Source organism: Emys orbicularis, chromosome 2 (assembly GCF_028017835.1).
Source record: "Emys orbicularis isolate rEmyOrb1 chromosome 2, rEmyOrb1.hap1, whole genome shotgun sequence".
Taxonomy (NCBI): Eukaryota; Metazoa; Chordata; order Testudines; family Emydidae; genus Emys; species Emys orbicularis.
The window spans coordinates 291,047,107-291,063,041 of NC_088684.1; the positions used below are offsets into that span (position 1 = coordinate 291,047,107).

General features: G+C 42.5%; 1 protein-coding gene across 1 annotated transcript in view; it reads right to left on the reverse strand.

Moving 5' to 3' along the window:
- Positions 1 to 15,935, reverse strand: part of OBSCN (obscurin, cytoskeletal calmodulin and titin-interacting RhoGEF) — a 277,319-nt gene that overhangs the window by 155,240 nt on the left and 106,144 nt on the right. The window contains exons 40-53 of the mRNA XM_065399153.1: positions 15,595 to 15,861; positions 14,684 to 14,950; positions 12,986 to 13,249; positions 12,168 to 12,434; positions 11,440 to 11,703; positions 10,189 to 10,455; positions 8,565 to 8,831; positions 6,729 to 6,992; positions 5,693 to 5,959; positions 4,097 to 4,360; positions 2,959 to 3,222; positions 1,590 to 1,853; positions 962 to 1,225; positions 45 to 308 (exon numbers count right to left, since the gene is read on the reverse strand). Coding sequence (XP_065255225.1) covers positions 45 to 308; positions 962 to 1,225; positions 1,590 to 1,853; positions 2,959 to 3,222; positions 4,097 to 4,360; positions 5,693 to 5,959; positions 6,729 to 6,992; positions 8,565 to 8,831; positions 10,189 to 10,455; positions 11,440 to 11,703; positions 12,168 to 12,434; positions 12,986 to 13,249; positions 14,684 to 14,950; positions 15,595 to 15,861 — 3,714 coding nt within the window. The remainder of the gene's footprint in view (positions 1 to 44; positions 309 to 961; positions 1,226 to 1,589; positions 1,854 to 2,958; positions 3,223 to 4,096; positions 4,361 to 5,692; positions 5,960 to 6,728; positions 6,993 to 8,564; positions 8,832 to 10,188; positions 10,456 to 11,439; positions 11,704 to 12,167; positions 12,435 to 12,985; positions 13,250 to 14,683; positions 14,951 to 15,594; positions 15,862 to 15,935) is intronic.

Below are 15,935 nucleotides of genomic sequence, written 5' to 3' on the forward strand. Positions count from 1 at the left end.
TTAGTATTCATATTAGTATTGAATATTGATAGGGTTTTTTTTACCATGTACTGTTAAAGCAGCTGTTGTCTTCTGATCCCCAGACACACAGATATAATCTCTAGCATCCTTCAGTTCTACATCATGGATAACCAACTCTGCAATGGTACCCTGCTGCCTCATTTTATATTTGTCACTTGTTTTGAGCACAATGTGCCCTATTTTCCACTCCACAGGAGCAGCTTTGCTTAGTTCACAGCGCAGAGTGACTGATCCACCTTCTGTAACTTCCTCATTCTTTAGTTCTTGCTTGAAAAGTACAGGCAGGGCTGCGGAATATGAGGTAAACAGACAATGCATTAAAACTGAAAAGTCTGTGGTAAGTGGCTAGGGTGACCAGACAGCAAATGTGAAAAATTGGGACCAGGGGTAGGTAGTAATAGGAGCCTATATAAGAAAAAGACCCAAAAATCGGGACTGTCCCTATAAAATCGGGACATCTGGTCACCCTATAAGTGGCTGGTACCATGTACTATGTTGAAGCCTTTCACCTCTCATAACTTAGGATCAAATCTGGTTAGTTTTGGGATTTCACTCTGGCCATTCAGATTGTGGTCAATATCATTATGCCCTGGAAAATAAAGTTCATTTGACAATCACGGCACGGAGGAAGCTCAACATACAATGGATCAGCTGGGTTTGATGTGGACTATAAAAAGTGTGTGAGGAAGCATATATAATATGCGCCCTGCTCCACATCTACATTCAGTCCAGCCAGTCTCCACATTGGATGATCACTAACATAGAATATTTTTTTTAATTGACCATCTAAGTCATATGGAAACAAGAAGTTCTCCTTTTTCAGCTATACACAAATTAATAAGAGCCCAAGAGAATTAGGTGAATCTTCTGTGGAACAATAATGAGTTTCACAGAAACAAATGGTAGAGTATTAAGCATTAATTTGGAATATATTATTTACCATTTACTATCAACGTAGCTGTGGTCTGCTGGTCGCCACACATGCATGTGTAATCTCCTGCATCCTGCAGACCTAGATCATGGATCTCCAGCTCAGCAGTGACACTATCCTGTCTCATGCTGTATTTTTCACTCGCCTTGAGTATCTTGTGCCCTTTCTTCCACTCCACTGAAGCAGGCTTGTTCAGCTCACAGTGCAGAGTGGCGGTTTTGCCTTCTGTGACTTCCAAGTTCTTCAGTTCTTCTTTGAAAAGTGCAGGCAGAGCTGAGGATCACAGAATGGACGGACAGTGCATTAAACATTGTAAGTGCCAGATGGCTGGTGTGATTGGGGGAAAATGGAAAAAAATTACATTGTAAAGAGGAAGCAAGAAAAACAGCATGAACAAAGGAAGCTAAGAACTCTGAGTTGAAATCAGCTTCCTTTCCTCACAAGATATTTCAGGACTATTAATGCACCCAGTGGAATTCCAAGGAATAAGACAAGCAATAAAGAGCAAAGTAACAAAAATTATAAATACATATAAACAATTAACTACTAAAAAAAAAAAAAAGCTCCAGACATAGATGCAGGCACAATGACTAGTAGATGGGGTGGTAGGCAATTGAATTTTGATTTTTTGTTTTACCATGCACTATCAAGCCAGCAGTTGTCTTCTGGTCTCCACACACACAGGTATAATCTCCAGCATCCTTCAGTTCTACATCATGGATAACCAGTTTAAGAACAGCGCCCTCCTGTCTCATTTTGTATTTGTCACTCGCTTTGAGCAAACTGTCCCCTTTCATCCACTCTACTTGAGTGGCTTTGGTCAGTGCACAGCGCAGAGTGGCCGTTCCACCTTCTCTAACTTCCTCATTCTTCAGTTCTTCTTTGATGAGTGCAGGCAGAGCTGGAGGGTGTAAAAGACAGAGCATTAAAATGGAGCTCTGAGCACAACCACCAGAGAATAGGTGGAAGAGGGGCCATAGAAAACGTCACAGGCTGGAAGAAGGGGATAAAAGTAGAAAATGTCTTAGGGCGTGTGATGGGGTGGACTCCCCACATTGGCACTGCAAAAGCTGAATTGGGCCAAGTGGGTCTAATTAGTCAATTAGGCTGCAATCTGGGAGCAGTAGGCTTGGGAGGAAAGCCTTAATTAGGGGAAGCTCAACTGTGTGGGAATGGGCGGGACTTATAGAAAGACAGGAACTTGGATGCAGAGGGGGCTGCAGGGAGGTAGTCTGCAGGGAGGTGTGTTGGGGGGGGGAGACAAATACCTGCTGGTTACTCCCTGGGAGGAAGGAGTTGAGAGGCTGCCAAACCCAGAGGAGTGGGGAGGGCCATGAGGAAAGGAAGAGGCGCAGAGAAAGGCAGAAAGGTACAGGAAGAAATCACATCTTGGCTGCTGCTTAGAAGGTCCCTGAGCTGGAACCTGGAGTAGAGGGTGGGCCCGGGCTCCCCCTACCAGCCACCGAGGGAGTGGCACCTGGGGCAGCGAATGGGAGGACTGCCTGAGATTGCTGGTGAGCAGGGACTTTGCTACGCATCCCCAGAAGGGAAAACCACACAGTGACCTGGCCGGACAGCTGAGTCACAAAGCAGAAGCTGCAGTTCCTGGAGTCAGAGAGGGACCACAGAGGGAGAAACAGAATGCACCCACAGGAAGGAGCATGGGCTGCGCAGAGCTAATCCCCAGAATGGCCAGGATGGGGACCCACCTGCTGTGAGCAGAGCACCCCATCACATGGCCTGATCCCACACTTATTCTGTAATGAGTGGTAACTGGATCAGGCTGTTAACACAGATATTGTATTATGGAGTTGGGGGTACCGGGGAGGGAGGTTCAACAAAAAACAAATGAATGACGATGACTCCTATATGCAATAAATATAATAAAGGAAAAAATACAGAAATGACAAATTACACAAGGACAGCTGCTTGAATCCACTGGATGAACCTGAAAATTATGAAAGTTATTAGAAAATTATTAAATTCGTTATGATACTTGTTATTACCATGTACTGCTAAGACAGCTGTGCTCTGCTGATCTTCACACACACAGGTATAATCACCAGCATCATTGTCATCTAGATTGTGGATCTCCAGCTCTGCAGTGGTATCCTTCTGCCTCATTTTGTATTTGTCACTTGGCTTGAGCACCTGGTGTCCCTTCTTCCACTCCACTGGGGCAGCCTTGGTCAGCTCACAGCGCAGAGTGGCTGCACCACCTTCTGTGGCTTCTTCATTTCTTAATTCTTCTTGGAAAAATACCGGCAGGGCTGAGGAACAAAGAGTGAGGAAACAGTCTCACAACCTCCAGGGATGACTAATAAATTAAAATGAGGTTGATGGTCACAAGCTTCTGTCCATGCCTAAACATTCTTCCACTCATTATGGAATTGGCCACCTCATAAGTGGTTCAAGACTGGAAGAGCAAATGTGTTACTGGTCAGGATGATGACGGAAGGAGGAGAGTCAGGCAAGAACAGAGATTCAGGAGCTCTGAATTCAGCTCCTGGTTCTAGCCCAGAATTTCTTTGTGACCTTGGACAAGTGCCCCATGGGCAGGATGATAATACTTCCCTACCTGATAGGGAGATTGTGCAGATAAACCTGAATAATGTTTCAGATACTGCGGTGATGCGGGCCAAATAAGTAGACAAATATGCAGGATGTATTGTTAGAATTGTAAGAAAGACTGCACAGAACCAGCTCCTGCTTGCAGTGTTACTATTCTGAGCCCTTCAAATTGTCAGCCACATGTTAACAAATTACAACCTAAGACCTCTCGTCTCATTTAAGAAATATAAAAATTCCAGCCCCACCTTCTCTCCTGGCTCATTCTGAAACAAGCAACACAAAAACAATGCAAGTAAGTGAAATCCTTCCAGCAGAAGTATAACGTAAGCACGTGTAAACATGCACAAATTAGATGGGAAATAGAAAAACACACAGGGTGTTAAGAGCAAGTACAAGAAGTAGGGCTCCAGTGAGTTAGATGGAGATCAGGAAAAAAGAAGGAAAATGTATTATAGAAGAGTCATATTACAGTGAGATGAGAATGGGAGCTTAGTGGCTGTCAGTACTGAGTTTTCCAAAGGGGATGGTAGAAAAATCACACATTTAAAAAAAAAAATCTGTTGGTTTTTTTACCATGCACTATCAAAGCTGCGGTTGTCTTCTGGTCTCCACATACACAGGTATAATCGCCAGAGTCCTTGATGTCTAAATCATGGATGACTAGTTCTGCAATGGCACCTTCCTGCCTCATTGTATATTTGTCACTTGGTTTGAGCGCCTTGTGCTTCTTTTTCCACTCCACCGAAGCAACCTTGGTCAGCTGACAGCGCAGAGTGGCTCTCCCACCTTCCGTGGCTTCCTCATTTGTCATTTCTTCCTTGAAACGTGCAGGCAGAGCTGAGGAGTTCAGAATGGACAGAGTACATGAACAGTCACATTACGGCAACTACCTGGCACAGACCTTGAACACACAAACCCACAGGATTATCAAATTGTGATCCATGGACCACCAGTGGTCTGCAAAGCCTTCCCCGAAAGAGAATTAATCATACTGAGGACCACATAGTGGTGGGTTGGGGGGTTCGGAAAAAACCCTATCCTAAGGCAGATCTCTCTTTTATAAGATGCCCCACAGAATGAAACAGCTAGAGAGCCATCCTTGCCTTTCAGATCCCCTTCAGGGCAGGGACCTCTTTTTTACTGTATTTGTAGCGTGCCTACAACAAATCATTCTAAACCTGATTGAAGTTTCTAGGAGCTATTGTAATACAAACAATAAATAAAATAATAGGGTCACAAATGAAACGGCATTGGCTGACATCTCACTTCTCATTTAGATGTGTCCTTGCAATGTGCCTAGTTCAATATAACATGACTGTCAGAACCTCCCCAAGGAAATTCTTCATCTTTCGTATGGCTTGGGTAGGTAGCAGCCATTACGAATTTATATCTAGATTTGATAGCCAGCACATGGCTGCAGCAGTGTCCTGGTGAATGTCGTTCAGGGCCCTGGCAAAAGAACGAAGGAGACATGATGTGCTCCATTGCATGTGTCTGGTGACCACAGTCGCATACAGGTGTTTGCCTCATTTTCCATTTGGAGAGAGTTTTAAAGAGCAAGATGACAACCTTCACGTGCTCCTGTTAAGTGCTGGTGGTTTTTGTGCTCTGTGCAAATTCACTAACATACCAATGTGGTCAACTAGCTGCTGGAGGTCACATTACTGACCTCCCAGTGAAAGTAGCCATGATTATATTTCCTGCCAAGGAAATGTAATAAGTGTTCAGAATTCACAAGGAAATATTTCTCTGATCATGGTGTTGGCTTTTATCATGATATTCCCCATTCTTGTAATGTAACATCATAACATTTATCATGATAAAATTAATGTTACCGTTTTAACACCTACTATTGAACATGAAAATCAGAAGGATTTGTAGTTGAAATTGAGGTGTATTTCCCAACTCTCTGTGGAAATTTCTGCAATGAGTGCATGACCAACATCTGGTCCAAACAATGCAAACAGTCTATTTCTATTTCCGCTAACGTTTTGCTAAATTCATCAGCAATATTTAAGAAAATTACAGCACATGGATTTTAACTTTTTAGTTATACAGACTAAATTATCGCAGGCTGAAAGTAGGGCTGTAATCCAGTTGATGATACTATTATTTTTCACAGAACAGATAGTAGAAAATTATGCACTTAATTTGGGATATATTATTTACCATTCACTGTTAAGGCAGCTGTGGTTTTTTGGTCTCCATACATGCATGTATAATCTCCAGCATCTGTCAGATCTAAATCATGGATCACTAACTCAGCAATGGTGCCTTCCTGTCTCATTCTAAACTTGTCGCTTGGTTTGAGCACTTTGGGCCCCTTCTTCCATTCCACTGGGGCAGCGACCTTGGTCAACTCACAGTGCAGAATGGCTGCTTCACCTTCTCTGGCTTCCAAATTCTTCAATTCTTTTTTAAAACGTGGAGGAAGGACTGAGGAGCATAGGATGAACAGAGTGCATTAAAATTCAAGAAATAATTTCAGCTGGGTGGCTCCAGTAGGTTAGTGTATTAATCTTCAGTCTCTAGTAATTTGGGTTACAACATACAGTATCTAAGAACCAAATTAAAATGATTTCATGGGTCTCATTTGAGTCCCTGGTTGACATTTTTCCAGTGCACTAAGTTCAGCACATTACGCCCAAACTGCAGTCTGTTCTCTGAGACAGTCGAGCTCAGTGTTAGAACAGCTGTGGTGTAGCAGGTTAGAACTGAGAGGCATCGTCTGACATATATAATAGAAGAAAGCTTGCCCTGAACTTTCAAGAAGGTACGCCTAGTCTCCTTGTGCTGTTATTAGGTTAGCATTTAAAAAGTATCCAATGTACTATTTAAAATTGCAAGCTATGATGGGTCACTTGGTTTCCCACTCATCTTCTCTCAAGTTACCTATTAAAATAAATGAAATCTCAGTAATATGATTAAAGAAATGAATTAAGGGGAAAACTCAAACTGTTGCATGTAATTTTGCCATGACTTAATTATTTACCCCCAAATTCTATTAACAAGACAAAAAGGAGCAAAAAACCCTCCATGATGTTATACCAAACCCAAATAATGGCATTTACGTGAAGAAAATTCACAGTGGTTGTTATAAATACAGTAGCAATATAAAATGACAGATGATATCAAGATCAGTTTGTGATCCTAGTTGCAATCATAGATGACATTGTAGAAAATCCCATATTATTTTTTGTTTTACCATGCAATGTCAAGGATGCAGTGGTTTTCTGGTCTCCACACACACAAGTATAATCTCCAGCATCCTGTTCCTCCAGGTCATGGATTGTCAGCTCAGCAATGGCATCCTTCTGTCTTATTTTATATTTGTCACTAGCTTTGAGCACCTTTTGATCCTTCATCCACTCCACTGGAGCAGCTTTGGTCAACTCACAGTGGAGAGTAGCTGTCCCACTTTCTGTGGCTTCCTCATTTTTGAGTTCTTTTTTGAACAGAGCAGGCAGGGCTGGGGGATGTAATAGGGACAGAAAGTGCATCAAAATCCATAAACTCAGACTTCAATTTACACCGTTCTTTTAAATTACTAGATCTTGATTTATGCAGTGTTGTTGTAGCTGTGTCGGTCCCAGGATATTAGAGAGAAAAGGTGGGTGAGGCAATACCTTTTATTGGACCAACTTCTGTTGTTGAGAGAGACATGCTTTCGATCTTACACAGAATCTCTCTCACCAACAAAAGTTGGCCCAATAAAAAATATTACCTCACCCACCTTGCCTCTTTTGATATTGATTTAGCAGCCTAACCTTAAGTGCGGCATTAAGACATAACTTCCAGAACATGATAACTGTCAGTTCAGTATCAAAGATATCTTTCATGAGAAGTATTCAAACAATCAGTAATAAGGTTTTTGATGGGCCTATAAACAACTACATAGAAGATAGCTTGTGGGGAAAAGGAAGTGTGGGCTTGGCGTGAAAGAGAAGACTGCATTTGGGTTGGGAGAAAGAAGGAAGGAATAAAATGCAAGGAAAGAGGACAGGGGGTAGATGTGCTTCAAAGGTTAAACTAGGATTTCAAAAGCATCTGAATGTTGAGACTTATCTAAACTGAAGAGGGCCTCTTAAGATTCACCCACTGATTGGCACTATAAGTAAATTAACACGGCTGATAGCGTAATTAAGACTGTTTTGTATCACTCACCATCAGGGGTGCTGGATCAATTTTTATAGTGGGGGTGCTGATGACAGAAATCATGGAAACCATGTATTTGGTGTTTGTTATTACTACTTCAAGCCAGGGGGTGCAGCAATACCCTAATTCCAGAACCACTGCTCACGACAGCAAAACTAGCAAACAAATTGCCATCGGCACCCATCCGATTGGATGTTGTAATTTCACCATTAGCACATATCACTGTCAGCCCCAAGAAATATTGGGAACCATTTAATCCCAAGAGTCTGATTTCTCCAAAAAGTCCATTACCAAATGGAAGCCAAAATTTTCAAATATGGTTTCCTCAAGTTAGCAGGGCCGGCTCCAGGGTTTTTGCCGCCCCAAGCGGCGCAAAAAAAAAAAAAAAAAGCCGTGGGAGTGAGGGACCGTCCGCCGAATAGCTGGACGTGCCGCCCCTCTCCGGAGTGGCCGTCCCAAGCACCTGCTTGGCAAGCTGGTGCCTGGAGCTGGCCCTGCAAGTTAGGCACTGAAATCCATTGACTTCGATGAGAGTCGCGAGTATTCAAATCCTCTGAAAATCAGGCCACTTTTATTTAGGAGCTTAAGTACATTCTTAGGGGCCTAGAAAATGTTGGCCTTACTAAGTACAGATAAAGTTTTTACTCTGTAAAGACACAAAACGGATCTAGAAAAGGAAGGCATCTGTACCCCCCTTTAGTTCACAATAAGGAAGACTATTTTAATACCAAGAGACACGGGTGAGGTGAAATGAAATACAGACCGGCACTATAGAAAGAAAAAAAGGAAAGGTGAAAACTAACTCTAAAACAGGTCAGGAAGGGAATTTCCAAAGGGAGTGAAGCTCTCTGGAATATTTCTCTTGTAAGGTGGAATTTTTGTTTACCATGGACTGTCAAGACAGCAGAGGTCTTCTGGTCTCCACACACACAGGTATAATCATCTGTATCTTCTACATCCAGGTCACGGATCAACAGCTCTGCAATGGCACCTTCCTGTCGCATTCTGTACTTTTCACTGGGTTTGAGCGTTTTTTGCCCCTTCTTCCACTCCACTAGGACAGGGACTTTGCTCAGCTCACAGTGCAGAGTGGCTATTGCACCTTCTGAGGCTTCCTGATTCTTCAATCCCTCTTTGAAAAATGCGGGCAGGACTGAGGAACAGCAATAAGGACAGTTGGATTTAAAAATCGGAAAAGTCAAAACTAAATGTTCCCCTTATTTTTCAGTTAATTCCTCCTGAGTTATCAGAACCGGACTATCAGCTGTCATTAGACCAGCGTCACTGCTCTCAAATAATCAGTATGAGAAAAAACCAGATAATCAGATAACCCCCGTCCCCAGAAATGCACTCAGTATTTGTAGAAAGGAGCAGAAGCCTCACACATTATCATCACAAATCATTACAGAAGGAAGTGGACAAGAGGATCAGAAGAGCAGGTCAGAAAACCATTTTTTTCCCTGTGAAATTTCAAATGAAAAAAATCTTCATTCAAAACTTTTCAGTTGAAACATTTTGGTTTTTCCATGAGAAGTTTCAAAATGAATTTTTTCTTGTTTCAACTTGAGATTTCTACAGAAAATGAAATGCCATTCTATGTCAAAACAAAACAAAGTCTCATTTTGAAATGTTAATTTGAAAAGGAAATTTTGTTTCGCAATATCCTGAAGGAAACAAAATTTTTTTTTTACCTGATTTGACCTTTTTCCCCATAAAAATAAATGTCTGTTTCAGCAAAACTATATTTTTCAGTGGGAAAACTTTCCACATGAAAAGTTTTGACCCGCTCTATTTGTGAGAGCATGGGAACTCTACAGCAATGCCCTTTACATACAGGACTGTATGTAATCACTTTTCTGTCTCAAAGTTGGAGCACAGGGAAAGAATCAATGTTTCTTAAGGACAGAATGGGATGTAACTTTTCAGTTTGTTGTAAAGCCTAAATACACCTCTACCTCAATATAACGCTGTCCTCGGGAGCCAAAAAATCCTACCGCGTTATAGGTGAAACCGCGTTATATCGAACTTGCTTTGATCCGCCGGAGTGCGCAGCCCCGCCCTCCCGGAGCACTGCTTTACCGCATTATATCAGAATTCGTGTTATATCGGGTCGCGTTATATCAGGGTAGAGGTGTATTAGTCAGGCTATAGGTCTTACTAAGCTAACAGCTTATTGGGAGCACGAGTAGAACAATAACTCCAACAAAGAAACTTCCAGTGAAGAAACAATGGCCTGGAAACAGAGAAGCAGCAGCGGTTCTGGCTATGCAGGGTCCCATTCTTATGGGTTTGTCCGATTCTTATCTATTCCCACTGTTTTTGTGTCTCTGTAAGAGTTTGATCCAAACCTGACTGAAGTCAATGAGCAGCTTTTCATTGACTTCAATAAGCTTTGAATCAGGACCTTAGTGAGAAATGAAAAAGATGTATAGGTTACATCGGGAAAGGAGTGTGTTTATCCAAAGCAATGGAGGGAAAAACAATTATTTTTAATATGCTTCTTCTTTTACCATTTACAGTGACAGACGCCATGGTCTGTTGGTCTCCACACACACAGGTATAATTTCCAGCATCTGTCACTTCTAGGTCTTGGATTATCAATTCAACACCACCACCTTCCCGTCTCATTTTATACTTGTCGCTCAGTTTGAGGGTCTTGTGTCCCTTCTTCCACTCCACGGTAGGAGCAACCTTGTTTAGCTCGCAGCGCAGAATGGCACTTTCGCCTTCTGTAGCTTCTTGATTTTTCAGTTCTTTGGTGAAAAGTGTAGGCAGAACTGTAGAATGAATGTGATATGGACAGAAGGGCATCAGAGCGGAGAAACTCAGAATTACGAATGCTCTCCTCTGTTAGTTATCTAAGTCAATGCTGTCACGGTAGCCCCAAAGACTGAATTTTTTTAAAAGGTCTCATTGGGCTTTTGATTTTGTGCCCTCAATTGTGCAGGCTTATTTTATAGCATTTCAACATCTATCAATCTGATTTGTTGATAAAAATCAGGTGATTATATATCAAAATGCTACATAACCATTGGTATTTGTCTCAGCAAAATCACAGGCGTACAATCAGAGGCCACTTTCCAATATCAGGCCCAAAATGTTTTCCCTTGACATAAATAATATCCATGCAGATTAGTATCTGGTTTATTACAGTGTCTGTGTTCTCTCTAAACTAGAACTCTTTAGAAGGGAACATAACTAGAAACCATGGTGTCAATTTATTGCAGAGCTAAAATATTTTAGAGGGGCCGAGAAACCGTTCAAAATAAGTGATGGAATCTACAATAGCATAAAAAAATTGATCATTTTCACTAAACTATCCTCTATGTAATGGCATAAGATGATCATCATCATCTGGTCACCTTAGGAACCCAGACCCAACATTCCAAGTAATTTGAAGTGAAAGAATATAGTCCCATTTTGTAACACGATCCCTAAGGAAAAACTTTCAAACAACCACATATACAGACCAAAAGACTAGACTGAATTTGTATTTGAGTTGGGGAAAAGAAACATTTAGTTGTCTGTACTACCCTTGATATTTTTACATATATTGCCTATGAATGCAATTACATGCAGCTCTCGAGGGGAGGAAAGAGAGGGAGAACGCAAAGAAAGATAAAGAAATTAAATACACATGGATACCATGAGTGGAATGAAGGTGGGGATAAAACATTATATTGGAAAAGGAATTTGAAAGGGGAGGAAATTATAGAGTTATATTGTTTTATATGGGACATATGCTGTGTGTTTCTTTTTACCATTCACTGTCAAGGTAGCTGTAGTCTGCTGTTCTCCACACACACAAGTGTAATCTCCAGCATCCGTCAAATCCAGATCATGGATCAACAGTTCAGCAAAGGGACCTTCCTGGCTTATTTTGCATTTTTCACTTGGTCTGAGAGCCTTTTGTCCCTTCTTCCACTCCACTGGGGCGGGCTTGCTCAATTTACAGTGCAGAGTGACTGTCCCACCCTCTGAAACTTCCTCGTTATTCAGTTCTTCTTGGAAAAGTGCAGGCAAGGCTGAAGAACGTAATACAGACAGAGACTGTATCAGAACCAGAATGCAGTGAGTAGGGTTTTTTGTGGGTCATCAGATTGTGATAACCCATTTTTTTCCAATCACATATTTCAAAGCCCTAAAAGAAGGAAACTAAGCAAAATATACAGTTAAATACACGTGCATCATTCCTTGAATGGAGACAGCTTGTAGCAATAAGGATGAGAATAAGTTGTGCATATAAAAGAAAAAGAAATGAGGGAACATAGCTGGACTGTGGCAAACCAATACCACAAGGGGGAATGTTCTTTATCAAGGTGACCCAGTGTCACCACAAAGCTGAGGATATGAGTCCTCTTTCCAAAACTGCACAGAACAAGGGATCAGAGGAGCAGCCATGGATCAGTGTGAATGCTGAATGCCAACATCTTGAGTTCCATAGAGGAGATAAATATAAAACAACCTATTTAATTTTGGGCACATTTACCATTTACTGTTAGAGCAGCTGTTGTCTTCTGGTTGCCACACACACAAGTGTAATCTCCAGCATCCGCCAAATCTAGGTCTTGGATAATCAACTCAGCAAAGCGGCCTTCCTGCCTCATCCTGTATTTGCCACTTGGTTTTAGCACCTTTTGATCCTTCATCCACTCAACTGAGTCAACAGCCTTGGTCAGCTCACAGTGCAGTGTGGCTGTTCCACTCTCGGTGGCTTCCTCGTTCTTCAGTTCCTTTTTGAAGCGTACGGGTAGGGCTGAGGGACGCAGAACGAACAAATATTTCATCCAGATGCCACAAACTCGGAACTACGAAGTGTTTTCCTTGGGCAACGACTGAACTGTCATTTATTTTTTAACTCCATGAGCCTCATCACAACACTCTTACATCAAGCACGATCTGGCATTTGTCTAGCTGGAAACAATAGCTTTCAGGTGGATTGTTCTCTGGGAATCAAAGTCCCCAGTAAAGCAAGACTTTTGTGACAGACAACAGAGGAAGTGATTGACTGTACTTAATCCCCTCAACAGAGAGGTTGATAATTGCCCAAGGGGTCTCATGCTTCAGTACTAATTCAGTAAAATATACGTGCATGCTCTTTGCCTGGTTAGCATTCTTTAGAAGACTTTATATTGCACACACATGCACTGAATTCTGTCAGGGTAGAGAACAAATGGATATAGGAGCCACAGCACGATGTGCAGAGAAGAACAAAGAGAAGGACAAGAAGGACACAGGTAAATTTTGTTAGGAAATAGGTAAAAGGGGGGAAAACTCTCAGGAGTGTCATTTTTTATGACTTTTTACCATTCACTGTTAAGGCTGCTGTGGTTTGTTGATCTCCAAATACACATGTGTAATCTCCAGCATCCTTCAGATCTACATCGTGGATGACCAGCTCAGCAATGGTGCCTTCTTGTCTCATTCTGTATTTGCCACTTGGCCTGAGCCCCTTAGGCCCCTTCTTCCACTCCACTGGAGCGACTTTGCTCAGCTCACAGTGCAGAGTGGCTGTTCCACCTTCTGTGGCTTCCAAGTTCTTCAGTTCTTCTTTGATGAGTGCAGGCAGGGCTGAAGGAGGAAGCATGCATTTATATGACATGCATCAACATAATATGGTTGCACTGTGCATAGCATAGTAGACTGAGACAAGGAACAGTTACATGACTCTCTTTCAGTGCCATGACTTTATAAGGATATTGAAGGTGGTGGAATCTCCTTCCTTAGAGGTTTTTAAGGTCAGGCTTAACAAAGCCCTGGCTGGGATGATTTAGTTGGGGTTGGTTGGTCCTGCTTTGAGCAGGGGGTTGGACTAGATGACCTCCTGAGGTCCCTTCCAACCCTGATATTCTATGATTCTATGACAAGGACGGCATGGGCAAAAGGCTACATAAAAGGGGAAAGTGAGCTGGCACTTAAGGAAAAGCCTGGATAAATGGAGAGGTCTGTCTCCAGAGCTGATAAATTGGCATGTACATTAGCACACAATTAATTTTGGGGGGGGGAAAAAAGAATTAAACACAATTTAAAATAACTGTTGCCAAACAGTTACTCTGCCAAAGAACCTGCTTTTTAACTCCCTGCAAAAAAACTGTTCTTTAAAATCAGACATTTTGCCCCACAGGGCCTTTCAGCTAGATTGTCGAGTTCGGACAAGTGCCTTACTCCAGAGCAGAAAAGAGGTTTTACTGCAATAATTATTTCAAAGCCATTGACAGATATTATGTTGTCAACAAAAGGTCATTTGACTGATATTTCTTGATAGGAGGGTTACCTAGAGAACACAACAGAAAATCAGGACCAGCCTGGGCTGCCTCTCCCTCAGACCCCCCACCCCACCTCCGGATCCAGAACTGTGCAGGGGAGGCCCCCTGCCCTGGGGCCGCTAAGACCCATGCAGTGGCCTTCCTCCCTCCAGCCATGTGGCTTTGTGGAGAGAAATTGCAGGGAGGAGCCAGCCAGAGACTCAACCTGTTAGGACTCTTAGGAGCCTCTGCAGAAGCTGAATAAGCCGAGGACTTTGAACACTGGCGATGTCATCGGAATACTTTTTACAGGTTTGACTGGACCTTTTCTGCCTTGTGCTGACTGGCGGTTTGCTCCAGCCCTCTCTCACGGACTCCTCACCTCAGCATCACGCCACATCTGCTCCTCATACTCTCCTCCTTCCTTCCTTGCCCAACCATCCCCTTCCCTTCAATGTTCCCTCTCCCTTCCTGTGTCTTTGTATTTTAATGCTGCCAACTAACCTCTCACATCCCTCCCAAAAAATCATGGAACTAACACGATGTTTGCCACTGATTGCTCTGCTTACGTATTATGTCATTACCCCCAACCCATCATCAGTTCTCTCTATCTAGACTGTCAGCTCTTTGGGGCAGGGACGATCTGCCCCTCTGTGTTCGTTCAGCAGCTTGCACAATGGTGCCCATTTTAGTCAGTCCCTAGGCATTACCATAATAAACATGATTAATAGCAACAACAGAAAGCAATGAAAACCTCTACCGTGGATTTTGACTTGAGCAGTCGTCTGCTGGTCTCCAGTATCACAGGTGTATCTTCCAGCATCCTCTGGCTCTGCATTGTGAATGAGCAGCTCTGCCACACAACCCTTCTGCTTCTGCTCATATTTGGCACTCTCCTGGAGTATGGCTCCTCCCTTCTTCCACACCACTCGGGCATCGGGTTTAGTGATCTCACAGCGCAAAGCTACGGTGCTCCCCTCTTCCATTTCTGTGTGCTGCAGGTTTTGTTTAAAAAGGACTGGCAGAGCTAAAAAAGAGGTGATCAATATTGTGTACAGACCATCTCCACCACGCCCATATGACAATGCTCTGATATGGTCTACCCTTTCAACCCCAATCAAGAAAGATGGCCAGTATGTTTAAAACTAAGAGGAAGTATTATTATTATTATTATTGGACTTATGACAGGCAGTGTGGTGTATTTGGGTATGGAACAAGTGCAAATTCCTTTCAATTGTATAAAACAAACAAAAGGAAGAACTTCTTTGCACAATGCACAGTCAAGCTGTGGAACTCATTGCCAGGGGATGTTGTGAAGGCCAAAAGTATATCTGGGTTAAAAAAAGAATTAGATAAGTTCATGGAGGACAGGTCCATCAATGGCTATTAGCCAAGATGGTCGGGATGCAACCCTACGCTCTAGGTGTCCCTAAACTTCCAAATGCCAGAAGCTGGGACTGGAGAACAGGGGATAGATCACCCACATTGCTTTAGTGTAATGTGAAATTGCACTAAAGCAACACAGATATTACTGAGAACATATATTGTTGTTAAACCTTAACTATGGACCCATAACTGGCACCTCTATAATGAAGAACTGCTGTTAAATTATAGCACATGTATTAAGTACTGCATAAGTAAAATAAATTGAAATCTACCAGCTCTGCCTACCATTTACTTCCACCCGAGCAGTTGTCTTTTGTTCTCCAGTGCTGCAGGTATAGTCTCCAGCATCTATTGATTTGGCATCTTGAATAATGAGCTCTGCAACAGTGCCGTGTTGCTTTAACTCATACTTGTCACTGGGTTGTAGAACTGTATCTCCCTTTGTCCATTTCACGGGGATGTCAGGTTTGCTAAGCTCACAGGTCAGTTTGACTTGACTTCCTTCTTTAGCTTCCTCATTCTGGAGTTCTCGTTTGAAAAGAACTGGCAGAGCTAAAAATGTAGAATTGCAGACTGTGACCATTCAAGAAAACAAGAGTGCCGGGAAATCACTTTTCCCCTTTTTG